The sequence below is a fragment of the Amia ocellicauda genome, chromosome 1 (assembly GCF_036373705.1).
Source record: "Amia ocellicauda isolate fAmiCal2 chromosome 1, fAmiCal2.hap1, whole genome shotgun sequence".
Taxonomy (NCBI): Eukaryota; Metazoa; Chordata; class Actinopteri; order Amiiformes; family Amiidae; genus Amia; species Amia ocellicauda.
In genome coordinates, this window is record NC_089850.1 from 29,445,537 (window position 1) to 29,464,755 (window position 19,219).

At 38.3% G+C, this 19,219-nt stretch overlaps 2 protein-coding genes across 2 annotated transcripts in view; one reads left to right on the forward strand and one right to left on the reverse strand.

Moving 5' to 3' along the window:
- The window catches only part of mettl24 (methyltransferase like 24), a 45,024-nt gene extending 34,809 nt beyond the window's left edge, over positions 1 to 10,215 (forward strand). Inside the window, exon 5 of the mRNA XM_066701162.1 lies at positions 6,625 to 10,215. Coding sequence (XP_066557259.1) covers positions 6,625 to 6,945 — 321 coding nt within the window. The 3' untranslated portion in view covers positions 6,946 to 10,215. The remainder of the gene's footprint in view (positions 1 to 6,624) is intronic.
- The window catches only part of cdc40 (cell division cycle 40 homolog (S. cerevisiae)), a 35,694-nt gene continuing 25,602 nt past the window's right edge, over positions 9,128 to 19,219 (reverse strand). The window contains exons 12-15 of the mRNA XM_066701149.1: positions 18,742 to 18,875; positions 12,033 to 12,109; positions 10,906 to 11,050; positions 9,128 to 9,720 (exon numbers count right to left, since the gene is read on the reverse strand). Coding sequence (XP_066557246.1) covers positions 9,543 to 9,720; positions 10,906 to 11,050; positions 12,033 to 12,109; positions 18,742 to 18,875 — 534 coding nt within the window. The 3' untranslated portion in view covers positions 9,128 to 9,542. The remainder of the gene's footprint in view (positions 9,721 to 10,905; positions 11,051 to 12,032; positions 12,110 to 18,741; positions 18,876 to 19,219) is intronic.

Here is a 19,219-nt window from a genome sequence, read left to right on the forward strand (position 1 = left end):
CGGTGTTATAATGTTGAACAGTATTGAAGCTTTTCATTGGCTTTGCTCTTTATAAAAGCCCAGTCTGAAGCCTCAGCTAGATCCCTCTAACCAATACCCAGGGGTTTCCATGTTCCTGTTGCTTATCAAGAATGCAACTCATCGAGTAATGCATCTCCACAAACTACACCTGGATTATGTGGAGACAGACAGAGGGAACGGTTGCCAAGAAAACGTCTGTAAATCATCCTCGTTGGTGATGGATGTAAGGTTGTGATTCTGCTGATGTGTCCCATTAAAACACGATTGGCATATCATTGGCCAAGCCGGATTAACCTCCATGTGCACCCGTGCAAATACGTGACCAGAGCAGAGAATCAGCAGCACGGCAATCTGCGCTGAAACCGATCTCTTTAATGCCACATTAAATACTGCAAAGTACTGCCAGTAATCTTTTGGTAATCACTGTATTATTCATATTATGATAATTTTGTCCTTAAAACCTATTCCCGCAGTGAGGAAATTGGAAGGAGCTTCAGATGACCAGACGAGTGTTGAAAGTTGTGAATACCAATGCATTGCACCAGACTGACATGTTAATTTAGTGCATCCACATCAACATATGTACCTTTAAATCCTTTGCTGGCAGCAGCACAAAACACATCAGCTTGTGGTTGTAGATTCACTTCCGCTCTGGCTGACAGAAAATGAGGGTATTTTCCTCTATCAGCTTTTGACAAATCAAAACATTGTCCACTCTAATTGGATTATAAAATGGTAATTCTTCGGCAATTATAACTATAGTTTACTTTTTATTTTTTATTTTAAACAACAATTGTTTATAACTGTCACAAGTCTTATAGGTCGAGATTTTTGACTGGATTGCCTTTTCTATGCAATGGCATGTTCATAGAATTAGCTCTTGGGTTTGATGAATATCCTTTTTCATGTCAATATGACCTGTTCCTTGAATGTATTACCAGCCCGGGTTATCTTAACTATGACCCGTGCAGAACTCTAGATGCATTCTGAGAATCGTCTGGGGGAGTTATTGTCCTTAACCTTAGGATCCTTCAGGATATGTGGACGGATGCACTAGAATAAAATAAAATAAACTAATGAAACAAGTGTAGATATCCTCTCAGTTCTGTTCTGATGAAAATTAAACCATGAAGGTCATGTATTTATAACTCATTGATTTATGTAGACAGAATTTGCAGATCCTGTAGTGTGGCTCCATCCATTAGACACATAATCACAAGATGCTTTTCAGACTCAAAGACCTTAGTTAGTGACCATGGCTCAATGGTGTGTATGACATGCTTTGTACTTGTCTGTTAGGATATTAGTCATTGTTACAAAGGCCCATTACATTATGTGCAAAAAGTTATTACATTATTGTCACATTATTACATTATCGGGAGTTATTACAGTATTAGTTGCTACAAACACTTATCCATGTTGACACATCCTAAATCTAAGTCAGTTTTGAACTTGGAATCAATGCACCCTTGGCAGGCACACAATATCTGACTGTAGTTTGCGAGGAGCGATATTGAACAGTAATGAGCATGAACAAGAAATTAAAAACAAAACAAACAAAAAAATAACTCACAATATGTTTTGCCAAGAATATCTTGAACTAATTTATTTAAATGGGAAACCTGAGTGTCCATTTAGGAATATATTTTCTGAAGGTACAAACCAAAAAAGCTTCCAATTTCTCTTTTGCAATGTATAAATTGTAAACAATTTCAAAGCATTGAATGCATTCATTTATAGTACCTAACTGTGCATGTACACTTTAAAGTAAGTGTGGCTGGTTTTATTATACAGTTTTTATAATAGCCTCATGCTGAGTTCCTTTTCTTCTGGTTTGACAGACCTTCATGTTTAATGTTCAGCTGCTTTTTTTTAAAAGGCACAGTAATTCAGTCCTATTTCTATTGGCTCTCACAGAATGAAGTTTCCAGAAAGATGCACATGTTTTTGCTTGAATCTTTTGAAGCTCTTGTTGCCAGGCACTTATTTTTTTTTCCATTAAAGAAGGGGATAATTTAAGGAGTTCAAATGTCCATAATTGTACTTTGATTGATGTCTCAAACAAACATAGCATTAAAGATCATTGTGATGGACAAAGTAAGGGAAAAGTGGAAACCTTCTAAGGCCTTTTGGAAGCTCTATTCATGTTTTGTCACTACATGAGAGGCACAAACTCACTGAAGCTTTTCTTTTATTATGTATTGCTGCTGATAAAGGTCAATACAGAGTCAGACTTGCAGACACATTCACATTTTGACAGACTGAAAAAGCTTGGATTTATTTATGCATCCTCAAACCTAGTCTATAAAACCGTGTCCCTAAACTTGTTATACACATGATTAACAGCAGAACTCAGATGAAGTGCACAAGGTATTCATGTGTTAATCATGTGGTGCCCATTATTGTAAAGTGTCACCTGTTTATAGAAAAAAGTAATGTTGTGAATTGCTTTGTGTTGCATGTATGTACAGCACACTATAACCCATCATTGTGTAAACAGACATCTCCAAATGACATCATACCCAGCTGTGAATGGAAATGTGGGATATTTGGTCTTCTGGGAAGTAAACCATGATCTAAATTGAGCACCGTGATCAATGATAATGTAGAAAAGGATATGAAATTGTCTTTGCACCGAAGTCTTAGTAAAATATATATGAAGGGTTTTCTGAGTAGTGTAAGGAGATGAAGATGGCGATGAAGATCAGGTCTGTTTTCGTGATCAAAGAGCTCTGCCCCTAATTCCCACAGCCTTGGAAGGGCGCTGTTTTCACCTTTTCTTGACACCGCTTGCTGTTAAGCAACTGGGGGATTAACAGTGTGATTAGAAATTAAGTTTAAGGGAAAATGTCCTGCAGTGCACTCACCACCCAGAGAGACAGCGTCTTCTTTGATATCTTAACCTTTATTCCCTTTCCTCCTTTAATAACTCTCACCTAACCTTGTTCAGCTTTTCAAGAGTTATTCATACTTCGATGGAATTCGCAATTGCCTTTAACCCCATAGGTGTATATGTATATATACAGCTCCGGAAAAAATTAAGAGACCACTCCATGTTCAGAAATCAATGTTAAGTGGTCTCTCTTTTTCCAGAGCTGTATATATGCTCCATATATCCATATGCATTACTTTGTTTTCTTAAGAAAAACATAAGTGTTTTTTTTTTACTAGAGAATTAGCGAATATGGCAGCACGCTTTGTAATGGGGACTAAGTTGTGGTCCCATATCACTCCAGTTTGAAGAGATCTACATTGGCTCCCTATCTGAGACACAATAGATGTTAAAATCCTTTGTATAGTGGAATGGAATAGGTCCCATCTATCTTAAAGTGATGCTTAGTATTAGAAATGCCATAGAAAATTAATAAATAAATACATAAATAAAATAGCTCTTATTTTGTGCCAGTATGGTTTATGAGAGAGGCACTGTAACAAAATGTGTGTGGCAGAGGATTCAGCAGACAGCAGGTTTGGTGGATGGAGTGATAAGATAGGAGAAGGCTAGGTTTCGAAGGCAGGGGCTGTGAGAAGTGCCAGTTGAGCACAAATTAAATCTCATTTAAGTTTGTTGCAGCACAAGCAAATGAAGTTCTGCACTCAAGAGCACCTCCAGTGCTTTTATTTTCCTGTTTTATGTCCTCAGTTTTTCCACCAGATAGAGTTCCAGGGACGCGTAGACAGAGCTGATTTACAGCCCAGCCTTAACGAGTTCTGCACAGAGCAGCGCCTTGGCAACAAGGGGGCTTCCTTCGGGCCTGTGATGAATTGCAACAAGACTCCTTCTTCTCTCTCCCTTTGTTTAAACCTTAAAAGCCTGCTGCTTTGCCTCTGGAGCCGATTATGTATAACGGCTGAAAAACACAGCTGACAGAGCATAGCAACAGCTTTGAAAAGAAAAGTTAAAGAAATAACAGAAACAATGAATGGAAACCTGATTTGGATTGGCAGGGTTTGTTGCACTTGACACCGAGCACATCTCCACTGTCTATCCCTGGCTCATTATGCATTAAGAGCATTCCACTGATAAATATCTTAGCCTCCCTTAGTGGTTGTTCTAGCATAGGAATGTGATCTATTACACTGTAAAGAGACATTCTGTATCTGTTTTGGATTCATAGTGAACACATGAATGCCTATTGCCGACACTTTCTAGTTTAAACCACACACAAAAAAACATTATTAATTAATAATGACCAGACACTTATCTTTTCGGGAACTTGGACTGTTTCAGAAAAATGTCATTCTAGAATTTATACAATCCATCCGTCTATTTATCTCTCTCCAGCCTTTTTGTCCGTATGTTTATATTGTGTAATTTTTTTTTTTTTTTTTTTTACAACATAGCATACATAGCAGTAAATAGATATGCAATTTACAGAAAGTGACCTCATCAACACAGTAGACAAGAGAGTCACACTAGAAGATATTCAGGGACTGGCTTCCAATTCCCATTCATGCTCAGATAAGGAAACGCAAGAGAGCTGTGCAAATACAAGGATGAAATTACTGCAGGTTGGTTGATTCCTGGTGCCCTGTAGGCTGAGAGTAATTGAGAATCGAAAGTATGTCATTACCATGAACACACAGATCACTTTTCTTCTCTCCAAACCAACTGGCTCCGTTTGAAAGTTGTGTGTGTGTACTACTGATGGCACCCATTCCCTTTTCACTGATCACTCTCGGACCACGTCGATAGATCTGGGTTGGGGGGCTTCATTGGGACATTGGAGAGGAGAAGATGTTTGCTGATGTCAAGGAGGAGGGGGCCATAGAAACCGACATTGTTTCAAAATCTGTTTGAGACTAATTACTTGTGATTGTGGAGTTCAAGCCTTTATAAATCAATGCCAAGCTAGGATCGTACACAAAACATGTAACATCTGTTTTCTATTCTGTTATTATATTTTAATCAAGTCCTCAAAACTGGCAAATGTAGCTTGGCTTCCCTATTCCAAAACATACATGTAAGGGCAAATTAGTTCAGGGCCTCTTATTCTGTAAAGCAAACTTCCAAAGCTCTGCTCTCAGACTGGCACCAAGAATAAGTAATAATATGGTAATTCACTGCTGATAATCATTTAAACAGTCAGTTTGTAACATTATACTTTTATAGAGGTTTATATACAAAAAGGATTTCCAGTCAATCCACAACTTGAGTAGGTCATTAATGCAAAATGGCTTTCAATCACAGTCAAAAATAAAGCACCGTTTCCTTGATGGTCTTGGCCAGCCTCCTTAGAACACCATGTTTGCCCATAAATTGCAACTTAACATGTCAGACATCATGTAAACTTGCTTTGAAACACAAAATATGAAAACAATTGATAAAAAGGTTCTCTCCCACCACTGAAGATGCTTTTCCTTCACAGTTTAGAAAGGCGGCTGTGATGATATAAGCCTGCTGCAACACATTAAAATTTAAACTAAGGATATCAATTTTGAAGGTTACTTTTTTTTTTTTGGCTGCCAAACACTGAGATCCAGCCTGCTGGTACTCACCCAAGCGTTGTAGTAACATGTTTTTAAGATGAACTGGCTTCACCCCACTGCCTGATCAATATCAGCAGAAAAAAACTAAAGGAGACCAAGACTGACGTTTGAAAAATAGGTCAGCAAAGGCTCTAATGTTCTCAAATAAGACTCACCTGCAGTTCAGTGTGGCTATTGCTATTGTGTGGCTAATGAGTCTTGTCATTATACAGAAGATAAAATACCATACAGTAATTATGGAAGAATAATTTGCATTGAAATGACAATTAGTTGCCACTGAGGGCGAAAAGTCCGTAAACAATCATAAACAACTGGAATCCTCCTTTAATTAGTACGTTTCATATCATAGAATGTGCTGCACTGGCATTATATGTGTATGTCAATCATATTGATAAATGTCTAACAGCCGGTTATTTGGCAGGTTTTTCAGAGCATGCTGCCCAAGTAACCAATTCAGTTTCAATTGAAATCTACATAAAAAGAATATTATAACAAGCCTGTGGTGGATTTTGTAAAACAGAACCACACACCCTTTTATGCAATATATTCAAATTGCATCAGCAATTTGGCATCAACAAAAGGCAGTGAAAGATTGTCTCCATATGTAACTAGGGCAGCACATGAACACAGCCCGCCTGTTTGAGAGGATGTTCTGTCTGGATTGCGGCCAGTTTTTAATTTACAACCACTTGTCCAATTATGTAGGATAACTGCCACCAGTAACTGGATTCTACCCTCAGAACAAAAAAGCATTCCTCCTTCTGACACCGTGTTTTGAGATGCAAATAGCACATCAGATGTATATTTGTTAAGAGCTTCAGGTTGGTAAGAGGGACAAATGAATAAAGAAACCACTGTTAAGAACGAAAACATACTTGGGGTCCAAAATAAACTCCTTGTGCAAACCGCTCGTGGAAAAGGCTGTTCACTGACACAAAACCAGTCAGTAGGAGCCTAGGTGACACCACCGTATACTAGAATATTATCTCAATTTCCGGAAATACTTTCCATGTGCTTCCGTTGTACAAGTAGCTGTTCCAAGGCAGTTTCTAATGCCAAAAACCTGGTAAAAGTGGACACATGTTCAGAATCTGTCCTTCTCTCCTTCTGCAGATTGACGTGCTGAAGGCTGACATGGAGAGCGCCGAATGGAAGATTCTGGAAAACCTGATACTGGAGAACGTCATCGATGACATTGGACAGCTGGTGTTTGAGGTGCACCTGCACTGGCCCGGGTTTGAGGTGAGTGGTGATGACAGCACGGTAGTACGCTACTGGTACAGCCTGCTGAAGGAGCTGGAGAGGAGCCACTTCCACCTTTTCTACAGCCACACGGACACCAGCAAGCCCCACCTCTTCCTGCGCAAGAAGCTCTTCAACGCCAGCAGCACCTACACTATGGGCTGGATTAACACCAGGTGGAGGCCACAGTGATGAGGATAGAAGGCGTTGCTTCTCAGGTCACAGACATGAACCAGGGAAAGCTGAACCACTCCAAGGCAAAGGCTCCACATTGGTCCGATCTGGGAGAGAGCCAGGGATGGCAGTAACTGAATCTCTTCCTGCGATTCATGCTTTTTTGAAAAACACAAAGATGCCAGTCATATTAAAACCACTATAAACATCTCCAGGTATTTTGTAACTTTCATCTATATGAATATGTATCTGTACGGCGGCCTGTTAGCAAGCCTGCCTTTAAACAGTTTGCCTACAAAATGATGTGATCTGTGCTGGCAGTGAGTCAGCATCCCAACCGAGTGATTCTTTAAAATGAAAATGGTCCAGAGTAATGGGGTGAAGGCAGGGACATTTGTCTGAACATACTTCATCTACTGAGCCTATGGAGCAAATCCAGAAGATTGCATGGAACATTACTTGTTGTGATGGGAGGGATCGGAGACACATTAAGAAAATGATTAAACTTTTCCTGTGAAGTCCATGTTTCCACAGCAGCTTCGATCTATACTCTCTACAAGGCAAAAAAAAGGGCTCTAACAAAAGCAGTCACCTATATATACATGTCAAACTTAAATACTCAATGCCATGTTTAAATGGCTGTTTTAGAACTACTATGTAGTGAAGAAACAGTGTAGCATTATTTAAGAATTGTTGAGGAATGTATTACTTTAAATCATATCATCATAGACCTTGCATTTTATGTTGCAAGAGATTACGACTTCTCAAAAGCACATCACCTGATGTGAGAAACTCATCCACGTGTTCTAGAATACCATAAGAAATGTCTGTTATACTCAATAGCTACAGGTTTTTTTTTTCATTAAATGGGATGCAAAAGCAACTTGCTGGTTACTTCAATACAACAGAACAGACAGTCTTCACCACACACTACCAAGACAGTAATGAGTTCCTGTAATGAGTTTTCCTCCCGTCTAGAAAATAAATTCTCTTCCCTTTTAAATAACAGAATTACAAGTGGATGCTGCAAGGATTATTTCTCCCCTCCCACAACCCCATTCCTCCCATGTCACAAATTTTTATATATTGAGCAGTAGAGTTATTTTTTTCACACTGGGGATTAGGCTCAAATACTTCTGAAGACCTCAATTTTAATTAAAATGTATTTTGAAACACCCCCCCAACCAAATCTTTTGATGTTGTAAAAAAAGAAGTGAAAGGATAAATCCAAGCGGTGCCTTTTGGTTAACCCGAGCCACGAGGTCTTCATTTGAATGTGCATTAGCAATGTGCACCCAAGTATGACTGTTCTCCACAATACAATCACGCTCTGTGCTCAAAAATGTGTTCCCTTGCCGAGTGTTAATAAATCAGAAAATTAAAAACAATTCATATAATTTAATTAAACTATGAAAAATAAACAAGTGAACAGAAACTACACACTATATTATATACATAAAGGAAAGCAAACAAGACACAGGAAGCCAAGAATCCAATCCCCACTTTTCACCCAGACCCAGACATACAAGGGTTTGAGGAGCTGAGCACAGTGGTGTCTGGAGACCCTCCTGCACGTCTCTGCCTGACTGATGCGACGGACAGACGACACATCCCGTCTGTTTCAGCTCTCCCAAACACCGCCTCCCCTGCTGGATACCCGTCTCAGTCAGCATGCTTCTGTGCACTTCCCGTTCATCAGCTGAAAGGTTAAGCGACACTTGGGAGGACAGAACTGGTCTTCCCTGCACAGCGAGGATAGTATAAGTATTGAGGCTCGGGCAACGAGAAATCGACATCTGACACGTGATCTCAGATCTTTCAATGAAGAAAAAAAGGGGTTTGTGATTCTACTGATAGGAAGGAAAAAATATTTAATGATGTGGATAATTAATTCACAATGTCTGCAGTTTACCTCTCCCTGCCATATATGCCTTACCTCATGGGTTTAATTATGACACAAAAGCACCACATTCATTCCACTGTGGGGCTGAACATTGTAGAGTCAAGCACCCCAGTTAAAAATAATGACCCGGAACCTCAAGAAGGAAGAAAACAATCATAAATATGAACCTGCTTTGCAACTGAAAATTGTGAATAGATTTTTTCTATTCAGAGTTCAGAGTCCTATAGCATCAGTTATTACCTTCTATGTTATACACACTCAGACTATATATAGAGTCCAAATTATTCCAAAAGAGGCTTACTAGAAACATATGAAAGTTTATTATGACAGGAGTCTGCAGACATTGCTAAAGAGCTGAAAATTGAGTTTTACATCAAATGAAAAACCTACCCATTCAATTCAGTGAGAACTTTGGTAGTTAAGGGGTTATGACAAAATTGTTTATTTCAAACATCTGTAATAAAAATAAAAAGGTATTGGCAAGCACAGCAGTCTGATTAATTGCTCCGTCCCCAGCACTGCCAGCGTCCGTTCCTGGAACCACAATACCAAAGAAAATAAAAACGAACACTCCCACCGTTGGACTGGATGCCAGCCCTACAAGCATTGCTGGAGGTTTATGGGGGCCATATTAAAAATCAATGGGAAATCAAAAAAGGAAGTTACTCTTCCCCTCATGCCAGGTGTGTGAGCTGTTGGCACTGTGGCCTCACTAGTCCCAGAGCTTGATCTGGCCGTCCCAGCCACACGTGATGACCTTGGAGGTCTCATGAGGATGCCACAGTGCGCTGATGCACACTTTGTCATGGGCCTTGATCCGGTGATACAGCTTTGTTGTTTTCCAGTCCCAAATATTCAATTTCCCATCAGCATCTCCTGAAACCACATAGCTGTGGAGAATTAAGTCAATCATGTTAAAAACCAAGGAGTGTTTCTTCAAAATAATTTCCCCATAACATGGGAATGAGTTTAAATACATCCTTTGACCACCTACAGATTGCTATCAAGTAAACACACCACACAGATGAAGAAACTGGCTTTTTATCTTGACTGGGCCCATGTAATGTATTGTGGGGTTTTTGGGGGGCATTTTAATATTCATGGTTGTCTGCAGCAGCATGCATGGACAGAGAGAAGAATTTTAGAGTTTATAAGTAAAGAAATGGAAAAACACTGTAAAGCAATGCATTTGATTTAATTATACTAAGCTATTATGACTATTTTTTAAAAAGTTTAACCATTAAGTATCAATAAATGTGTGTAAATAAGAATGTTTTATGAAGAAAGATTATATTAGTTCTCTTGCTTTCATATATTGATCAATTAAATAAATTTGTATTAACTTGTAAGAGATGCATTTAATAAATATTTGATGGCACAATTTACATTTTTCTTGTAGTTTTGCAATTACATTGACCATACTATATTCTGTGAATAATTCATGTTTTTTGTCTATATACATGACAAGTTAACAACACTTCAATTTGAGCTCAAAATGTGTTTATACAACGACTGGTAATGAGTTCAAACATTCCTGCCAATCAGCAAACCTTCAGGGAGTATTATTAGCTACTTGAAGAGGAAAGTTTTACACATTTGTCTTTTCTCAGAATTAAGAGCACATATTAAACAAGCCTTTGTTGTTCTTATTGGGAAATCCACAGAACTTTACTCTATATTATGGTTTCCTTATGTTTGCTAAACAAAAGTAAAATACAGTAAACATGTTGACATACTTAGATATTAATTATTCTAATTCTTACTCTTGTATTTTTAAGTCATCTTGATTCCTCTCCCTTATTCCTAATCTATACATTTCCAGGTGTATTTGAAAATATCTGCACATTATAATTAAAGCTACACTTTCAAAAAATTAAACAGACAGGTACAGTAAGTAGGAAGAGGTTTTCCCAGGTTCCGCTCAGAAGGTCTATCAGTAAGTGTGTGATTTGCTTGTGTTAAGAAAATTACAGAATAATGAAAGAATATTGAAGGATAAAACAACACTACAGACATTGAAACATTTGTTAAGATGATTACTGGTTATAATGAAAAAAGACAGATCAACCCCTTACCTCATATCGGGTGAAAAATCCACTTGACAGGCATAGCCGGCCACCATGTGTCCCTTGAAGATCTTCTTCTTGTTCAGTCTGAATCTGTTCTGGGCTCCAAAGATGAGGATCTGGTTGTCCATAGACTGACAGGCCAGCCACTTCCCTGAAGGCACAAATTCAAACATGCCTGCTTCAGCAATACCAACAAGACCATGCTTAGATGCTCTTAAAATGCTAATTCTCTTCTCATTCATTTCTAAGATCTTAACCTTGGACAAATACTTGTGTTTAGGGCTTCAGAGGCTTAATGGTTTGACCAATACTGAGAATTAAATTAAGCCAGCACAGTCTGTTATAACTTGCGAGCAAAAGCACTGGTATACTGACTGGCAAAATTCATTACCAAGGAAAGCATATTAGCCTGTTAGTAAATGTAACATCCACTGATGTGTAAATATATCAAGAAAAGGAGTCATCATTCCTGATTATACACTTTTTTTAAACCTTAGGTGAATATCTTGAATAAATTGAAATTGTAACATTCTACAAACTACATCACCATTGAGCATTTCCTGAGCATTGCTAATTTGTATTTGTGCTAATTATCCTCTTGGTAATGAAATGGAATGTATTCAGCTTCTAAAATAAGACTTGACTCCTAGGAGTTATTCTCATCTGTGAACCCATCTGTCACATGTTCTAAACTTGTACAATTCTAACACATATATATTAGCATGTGTAGCTCTGAATTCCATGTCTCTGATTACTGTGAATTAAATCCATGTGCACTAAACTCAAGGCAGCAATAAAATCAGAAAATCAGTAATGTCCCTACTTTGAAAATTGTCAGAGGTTTTCAGTTTGATTTCATGCACACAATGAATTATAACTACAGAAGCAAGGGGGCTTTCCAATGCATTTATATACTACTGTGTTTCTTAGAATAAATATGAAGCAAGCTACTGAGCTCTTGGTGTGGAGAGGAATAATAAATATGTGCATTTACATTCTGAACAGGGGTGAATATGCTGACGGCCATCTAATAAGATTGAAGTGTGCAGTGGGGAGATCTTTGGATGTTCAGGGGGTAAACTTTGTCAGCTGGACAGCTGGCTGGAATTGTTCAGAAAAGCGAACAAACTCACCATTTGGAGACAAAGTCACAGCAGGCATCGAATGCATACTTGGCTCTGCGATGTACTTGAAGTCAACAGGAATGTCCCTGTTAAATAACAAAAACACACACAAACAAACATGAAATGAGTGTCCCTGGCTTAATTGGAGGGGTCTGCAAAGTGTGAACAGATTGTCTGGACCGTTTGCATTCACACAGGAAACGCTGAGCTAAAAGAGCAGAGCCCCAGAAGCATTAACTGTGGAGTCACACAAAAGCAGGACTGTCAGGATGGCAAGGAATGGAAATCAAACTAATCTGATAGAAAGGAAAGAGGCTGTGCTCTGAACAGCCCCATCAGGGAGCAGCACTAATCCCATTTCAGCACACAGTCCCTGTGGGAGACTGACAGGGCAAAATTAGCCGCCCACAATCCGGGCCATTTACTGAACGGGGAAATTTGGTTAATTTATTGTAATTTTTAAATCTCATTAGAACTGCACTGAGTTAAAAATTCCAATGCAATAACCAAGTATTGTAGTGGAAAAACTCCCATGACTCCCATTGTCATCTCTGTATCAGGATACAGTCCATTGTTTTATTTAGAAAATAAAATAAAAACCTTATACACTGCTAATAGAAGCTCAGCTGCAGGGTCTATTTTCTCCAAAAAATAGACATGTTCAGGTCAGAAAACAGCACATTTCAGCAGAGGAAACAACTGCAATGCTAAGTTTGTTTTTTTTCAACCCTCTTAAAGACATCAAAACCACAAAAATGACAAAATCTCTCACTGCAACAATTGGAGCACACAATGGAAGCTAAAAATAACAAGCAGGATGAGGTTACGCAAAATCATTAAAGACTCTTTGGCCAGAAACTGCAAATCAACAAAATGCTTGTAAATTCATTGACCTCCATTTATGAATTAATCTCTTGAGGTACATTTTTAAGCAGTGTTATTTCAAGATGCGTACCTAAACCTCATTATCTAGCTTGCTCAGTTATGTAGTACGATGTGTAGTAGTTAACCTGTGACTTCAAGTGGTCCCAGGGATGAGAAACACTAATGAAAGAATGGAGCAGGAAATCCTGGAGATTGTCAGAGGAGTGGGCCGTGGTTATACACTGTGCTGAACACAATCAGCACAACAACTTCTCTCTTGCACAGATCTCGTGTCACACAGCAGTTCGTATATTTCTATAGGTTGCTGTATCGGACTGATGTTTTTCAGTCTACAAACTATCAGTGGCTTCAGCATTTCTATTTGGTAATTTTTTTCATTATGCTTTATCTTCCACTACATAAAAGCATCAAATAGTTACTTTCAGGCATGCTTGTTTATATTTCAAGGAGGGCAGGAATGATGGTTACAAAACACTGTTACTACTACTGGAGCTGAAACATTGGGAATTTGTTGCGAGTACATTTACATTTCTTTCAGAGGACAAAAAAAACTGGACAACGTGTTAAGCTTGACAATGGTAATGGTCGGCATTGTCATACTTACCAATTTATTAAAGTCCTGAATAGAAACCTGACTTTTTATTATATATGTGACTGGCACACTTGAACAGAGATCAGTGTGTTGAGGATCAAATTTACTAATAAGGAATCACCTATGCAGAATATCAGACCAATAATTCGTTTTCTGTTGGCCATCTTTGTTAAGGTTGCCAGAGAGTATAGACAGTCATCCAGGTTATAACAGAAAAGCCCCCTAGTGGTAAAGCAGTAAGTCACAACACACTGATATTCTCTATTCGCTGTAACACTGCGATGTCGCTTTGGAATCAATGTGTTCAGACTGCTTTAGAATAATACATTCATGAGCATAGAGATTTATTTATGCATATCCTTATCAATCGTACTGGTTGAGAAATTAATGACATGGTTTCATACACAAGCCACAACAATAAGCTCGATCCCTGTTGTTACAATAATGACAGTCCACTAATCATGATGCAACTTCACTGGCCCTTTGTAAAGGAATCAGTATACATTTAGCCTAAAAAAGGAAATGTCAGCAGTGGACGCAGTACAATTTGTATGTGCAAAGTGACACGGAGACCCTATCTATATACAGTGCTTATTAAAGAGAATTAAACTGGTGACATTGAAGGCTAGGATTGTACAAAATGTATCCCCCCCCCATTTTTTGGGGTGGTCATCTGGTCCAATGTGCATTAACGTCAGTCATCCACCACTCACAGAGAAAGATTGTATGGGAGGATACCAAAAAAAAAAAAAAAGATAAAATAACCTTAAGAAACTAACCATAAGCATGTGATTTCTGCTAACAGAGTGGGTATGCGTCAAAGGGTTACTTTACAAGTGGAGATTAAAAGGGTTTTTGAGGCCTGCGTTCACCTCGGCTCCTAAGTGGGTTGGAGTATGTTGCAGCGTGTTGCCAACTAAAGCAAGAGAAACCAACTGAGAATACCATTTATGAAGGTAGCATTTCAGCTATTGCATGTGAAGTATGAAAAATCTAATATATAACACAGCAAGAGAAATGCAGTCTAAGGATGGAAGCCCAAATGAAGGGAAAAGAGGTTCAGTGAAGCACCCAAGCCGTTATTCACTGTCAGATCTTCAAGTTCCATATACTAGATAAATATTATAACAGCTCTTTCAAGTGTATTTATTACTATACTTGAGACTTTTTGAGATTTAATACTCACTAACAGGGTTGAAAATACACAGGGATGGTGGGCGATGGGTGAACTCTGAAAAATCACTATCCATAATAAGGAGGCAAGAACCAAACAAATAAATTAAGTAAAATAACTATTACCCTTGGCTTCATATAAGTTAATAAGTAAAGTGAGGGGTGCATAGATATTCTCTGCTTATGGGAGGGTATCTTACTATACAAGGTATCTCCTGCAGTTCTGGCTACATACAAACTGCAATAAAATCTCTTGTACAATAATTTAATTTAAAATGATGCATTAACCAATTATAAATCTCATACAAGAATATAGCTTTATGAAGGATTTTTTTGTATTTGTTAAATATAACAAAATCAACCTTTTTCTACCTGCCATTGTATATTTTCTTATTCAAGTAAATAACCCATTTGCTCATTTATTGTTTCTACAGCTGCACAGAAGAACAAACTGACTTTCCATTCATATCTTTGTGCATCTGATTTAAAAAAAATATATATATATATATATATATATTTACAGTCAGCAATCAACAGATGGATGAAGATGAAATGAAAATGTGATGCATAGATGGTACAGAAATACCACAGTGTTTGCTGGCTGTTAAATACTGTACTGTTAAAGACAGTAGAATACAATCTTAAAGTTATATTTGTATGGGTTTAAGTAATGTGGTATTAAACTGAAATGTCAAGTACAGTTTGTACATAAAAATATCCTTCCCTAATGTCCTCCCAGTGATGCTGTTAGAATGCATCAGCACCCACTTAACTATGCCACTTGATAAGAAGTTATGCAATATAAACAAATATAGAAGAAAAGCATTGAAAAAGTGCCACCCTTAAATTATGAATTGCCACCATGGCAATTTTCACAAAAGCTTTTCATTTTTATCAACCCTGCTTACTAAGCAGAATGTGAAAGAATCCTCACTTTCAAAAGTGACTTTATTGATATTGGTTTGATCGGTGTTTAAATCACTAGGTGAAAAGGCCTAGGCTTACAAATTCCAACAAACAAGAGACCATAGAGGATTCAAGGACCTGAATACTACAGTAACTTAAATTCCAGACACTGTTCAATTACATGAGAAACAATGCCAATATTTCTCGGTGGTTATTAGAGTTATTCAAGTGAAAAATGCACACTAACAGTTTTAGCTGAACAGTCATATCTGGCTACTGTTCTCAATCACTGTAGTCTCTTTAGGACCTCTCTCTCACTAGATGGAGCAATGATAACAGATGAAATTACTATGATATGCTGCATTCAAAAATACACCTTGATTGATTCACATTTTTTTAAAATAAATCATAAACTGAAGTTTGGATTGTGGACAAAGAAATTACCAGGAACACCTAATCACTTTTTCCCCAGTCTGTTTAGAGAAGGATCTCTTTGCAAAAACCCAGTGGGTGAATTCCAGGTCAGGCATTTGCTGGATTGAGGCACTGCCAACTTTCTGCTGGCTTTCCACTGGCTCCGTTGTACCTTCCAGTCCTCACACTAACTCAAATGCCAAATGACTGCAACTGAAACGGTTTGACTGCAACCGCAAAAAAAAAAAAAATGTACAGCAGCAAAACAGAACATGAATTCAAGGTGCAGCTGTGGGCCCACACAATGTCTGCCTTGATTGCTCTGCCATGGACCAGTCCTCTTTCCTCATTTATTTTAGTCTAAAATCAGGATCTTCAGGCTCACCATCCTCTCCCCAATCTCCCATTTCCTTCATTCGTAGCAGCTGAAGCAAAAGGCAACAGAGCTGTACGCGTTTGGCCTCTCTCCATCTCCCTCTAAAGCCAGATTGACAGCAGCTGTGCTTATTTAGAGCAGAATCCCATCACAGATACCAGTAAACACTTCCACTGCCACATCATCTACAAGAAAACCAAGGGCTCAAGAAAAGTGCAGTGCGGGGATTCAGACATGAACAAGGTCCTTCAATGCAGATCTGGATCTCAGACATCTATTTCACGACAGGTATAATGGGAGACGTTTTCAGAAGTTGTTGCTCCAAGAAACATTTTAATTTAAAATAAAATATATTAATTGTCATTTGCCTCACATCAGTAACAGAAAAATAACAGTTTTAGGAGAGGTGTCAGACAAAACAGTTTAGTCATGTTTTACATTTTATTTTTAACAGCGCACTTTGGTAAACTCTACCTTCAAACTCATCACCTATTGACAGGAATTGCTAATCTGTATGAATCATATTAACCTTGCAGCTAGACTGCTTCGCAGTATTTGCAACCTACAAAATTGTACTATTGTACCTCCAACGTTGCAGATGAGATGGGAAACCTCGAACGAGACTGCGTGTTTCTAATGAGCGAGCTCTGCTGGTGAGCTATCTGGGACAGAATAAATCACACCTTCATCTGCGCACAATTCCTCCAGTAATAAAGCGCCTCTCTGCGAGATCATGCTTGGAGGTAAATTTTGTCAGGCTACAAGGTAATTTGACTAATTATATTAATACAAAATAAAAAAGCCTGTTAAAATGAGGTTGTAAAGTGATTTGGTTTTGATTAAAAATCGGGTGTGACTAATCGGCTGCTACCTCGGTATAAGAACTGCTGGGGGAAGCGAAGGTGCTGAGGAATTGGAGCTAATGTGGTTTAATGGTACGATTAAGCAAATTCTAAAACCTTAATAACTGCTCTATCTTTATCTGGATTATAACTGGTTTAACGCGCTAACAAAAACATGAAATAAACTGCTGAACACTTGATAGCAGAGGTATCCTTTTAATAATGTAAGTCTCACAAAAATACAGGCTCAGAGAAATTAAGATGAAAGCCCCGTCCTCTACATTCATTCAGGTCCAGTCGAGCTAAACACACTGAAAGCTCTGGTGAAAGCTCTGGTTCATGATGTCAGTCGAGGCCAAGGGAATCAGCATTTCTATTATCATTATATTTCTTAGCAGAAGCCCTTATCCAGAGCGACTTTCACATCATGTTATTTCTACATACAATTAACCATTTATACAGCTGGGGTTTTTACTGGAGTAATCTAGGTAAAGCTCCTTGCAAAAGGGTACAACAGCATTGTCGGCCCTTCTGGGATTGAACCCACAACACTTGGATCAGGAGTCCAGAGCCCTGACCAATACTTCACACTGCTGCTGTTAATGAACTGGGGTTAGTTCTCCTAACGTACCCTGCCTTAACATTCCTCAGGTATGTTACATCACAACAACGATACTGTTGGTCAATGTGGAGTGGGCCTAAACCAATCTGTAAAGGGAAAAGCTCTGATGGCTAAATAAGAATGTCATGTGGATTGGTGGAACATTTCTATGGGTTTTATGACAGGTGTTTGGCTTAGCCTACAACTAGAGTTTAATAGATTTACAATACACCGGACAACAGTAAATACGAGACAACGATCTAGATTTCTAGTATTCAGATTGCCTAATGATACACTTAAGTGAGTCTTGAGGGCGTGCAGTGTTGAAAAAAAATTCTGTATAGAACTGCTGCACAGAAGTGAACATTTAAAAGGCATTCGGCCTATAATAATGAATGGCTATGAATACGAGGAGACGTGAAACAGCTAAAGGAAAAAGCAACACTGCAGGCGTCATCCTACAAAACCACCCAAGATGACGACTGCACAGATCACTCTTAAATATTTATGTTCTACTTTTGGATTTTTGTTTTCTTTTGCTATTTATCACTATGGAAATCTTGACACACACATTCTTGACAATAACAAATTCAGAAATTCACATTATGAACTGAAAATGTCCATCATATAAATATTTATTTTAGAAGAGAGAAAAAGGATAAACAAAAATAATGTAAACAAGTAAAAGTCTGTGAACCAAGGGGCATCTTTTGAGCTCACTTAAATAGCACTGTCAAAAAATGTAACAAAAATAATTAAATAAAAAAAATCTAAACATTTAAATGACTGAAGTGAAACCACAGATAATGAAAACCAAATGCCCAAGTGTGCCCAAGGGCTAGGAACAGAGCAGCATTGAATAGATGAAGAGTTTAAGGCAAGGCAATATTCAAAGAACAAGTTTATTTCTTAAGGAGTTAAAAACTCACCATTCCCAGACTCGGAGGCTCTTGTCATCTGAGGTACTCACAAAGCGTCTGTTCTCATCCACAAAAGTGATGGTGTTGACAGCCCCGAGATGCCTATCGTATTCCTGAACAACTTCCCCTGACCGGATGTCCCACTGCGAAATTAACAACAGCCGTCAGAAAGCGATGTGGACAAGTCTGCAGTGCCGAGATAGCGATCAGAGATACTCTGCACTGCACAATCTCAAACACAAGGCTTTGAAAACAGAACAGGAATCACAACCTGACAAAAATCAGCATTTAAACTGTCACGCTATCTGCTGACATGCATCTTGATATGGGCTTTCATTCGATTTCCTTGAAATCTAATGCACGCACAAAATACAGATAGTTTCAAGCTAAGGCTTTCCTGGTTTGTCCAATATCAAATATGTGAGAATGTCTGATACTGTACCAGAGAGACACATGTCAAGTCTTATGAGTTATAGACAAATAACTT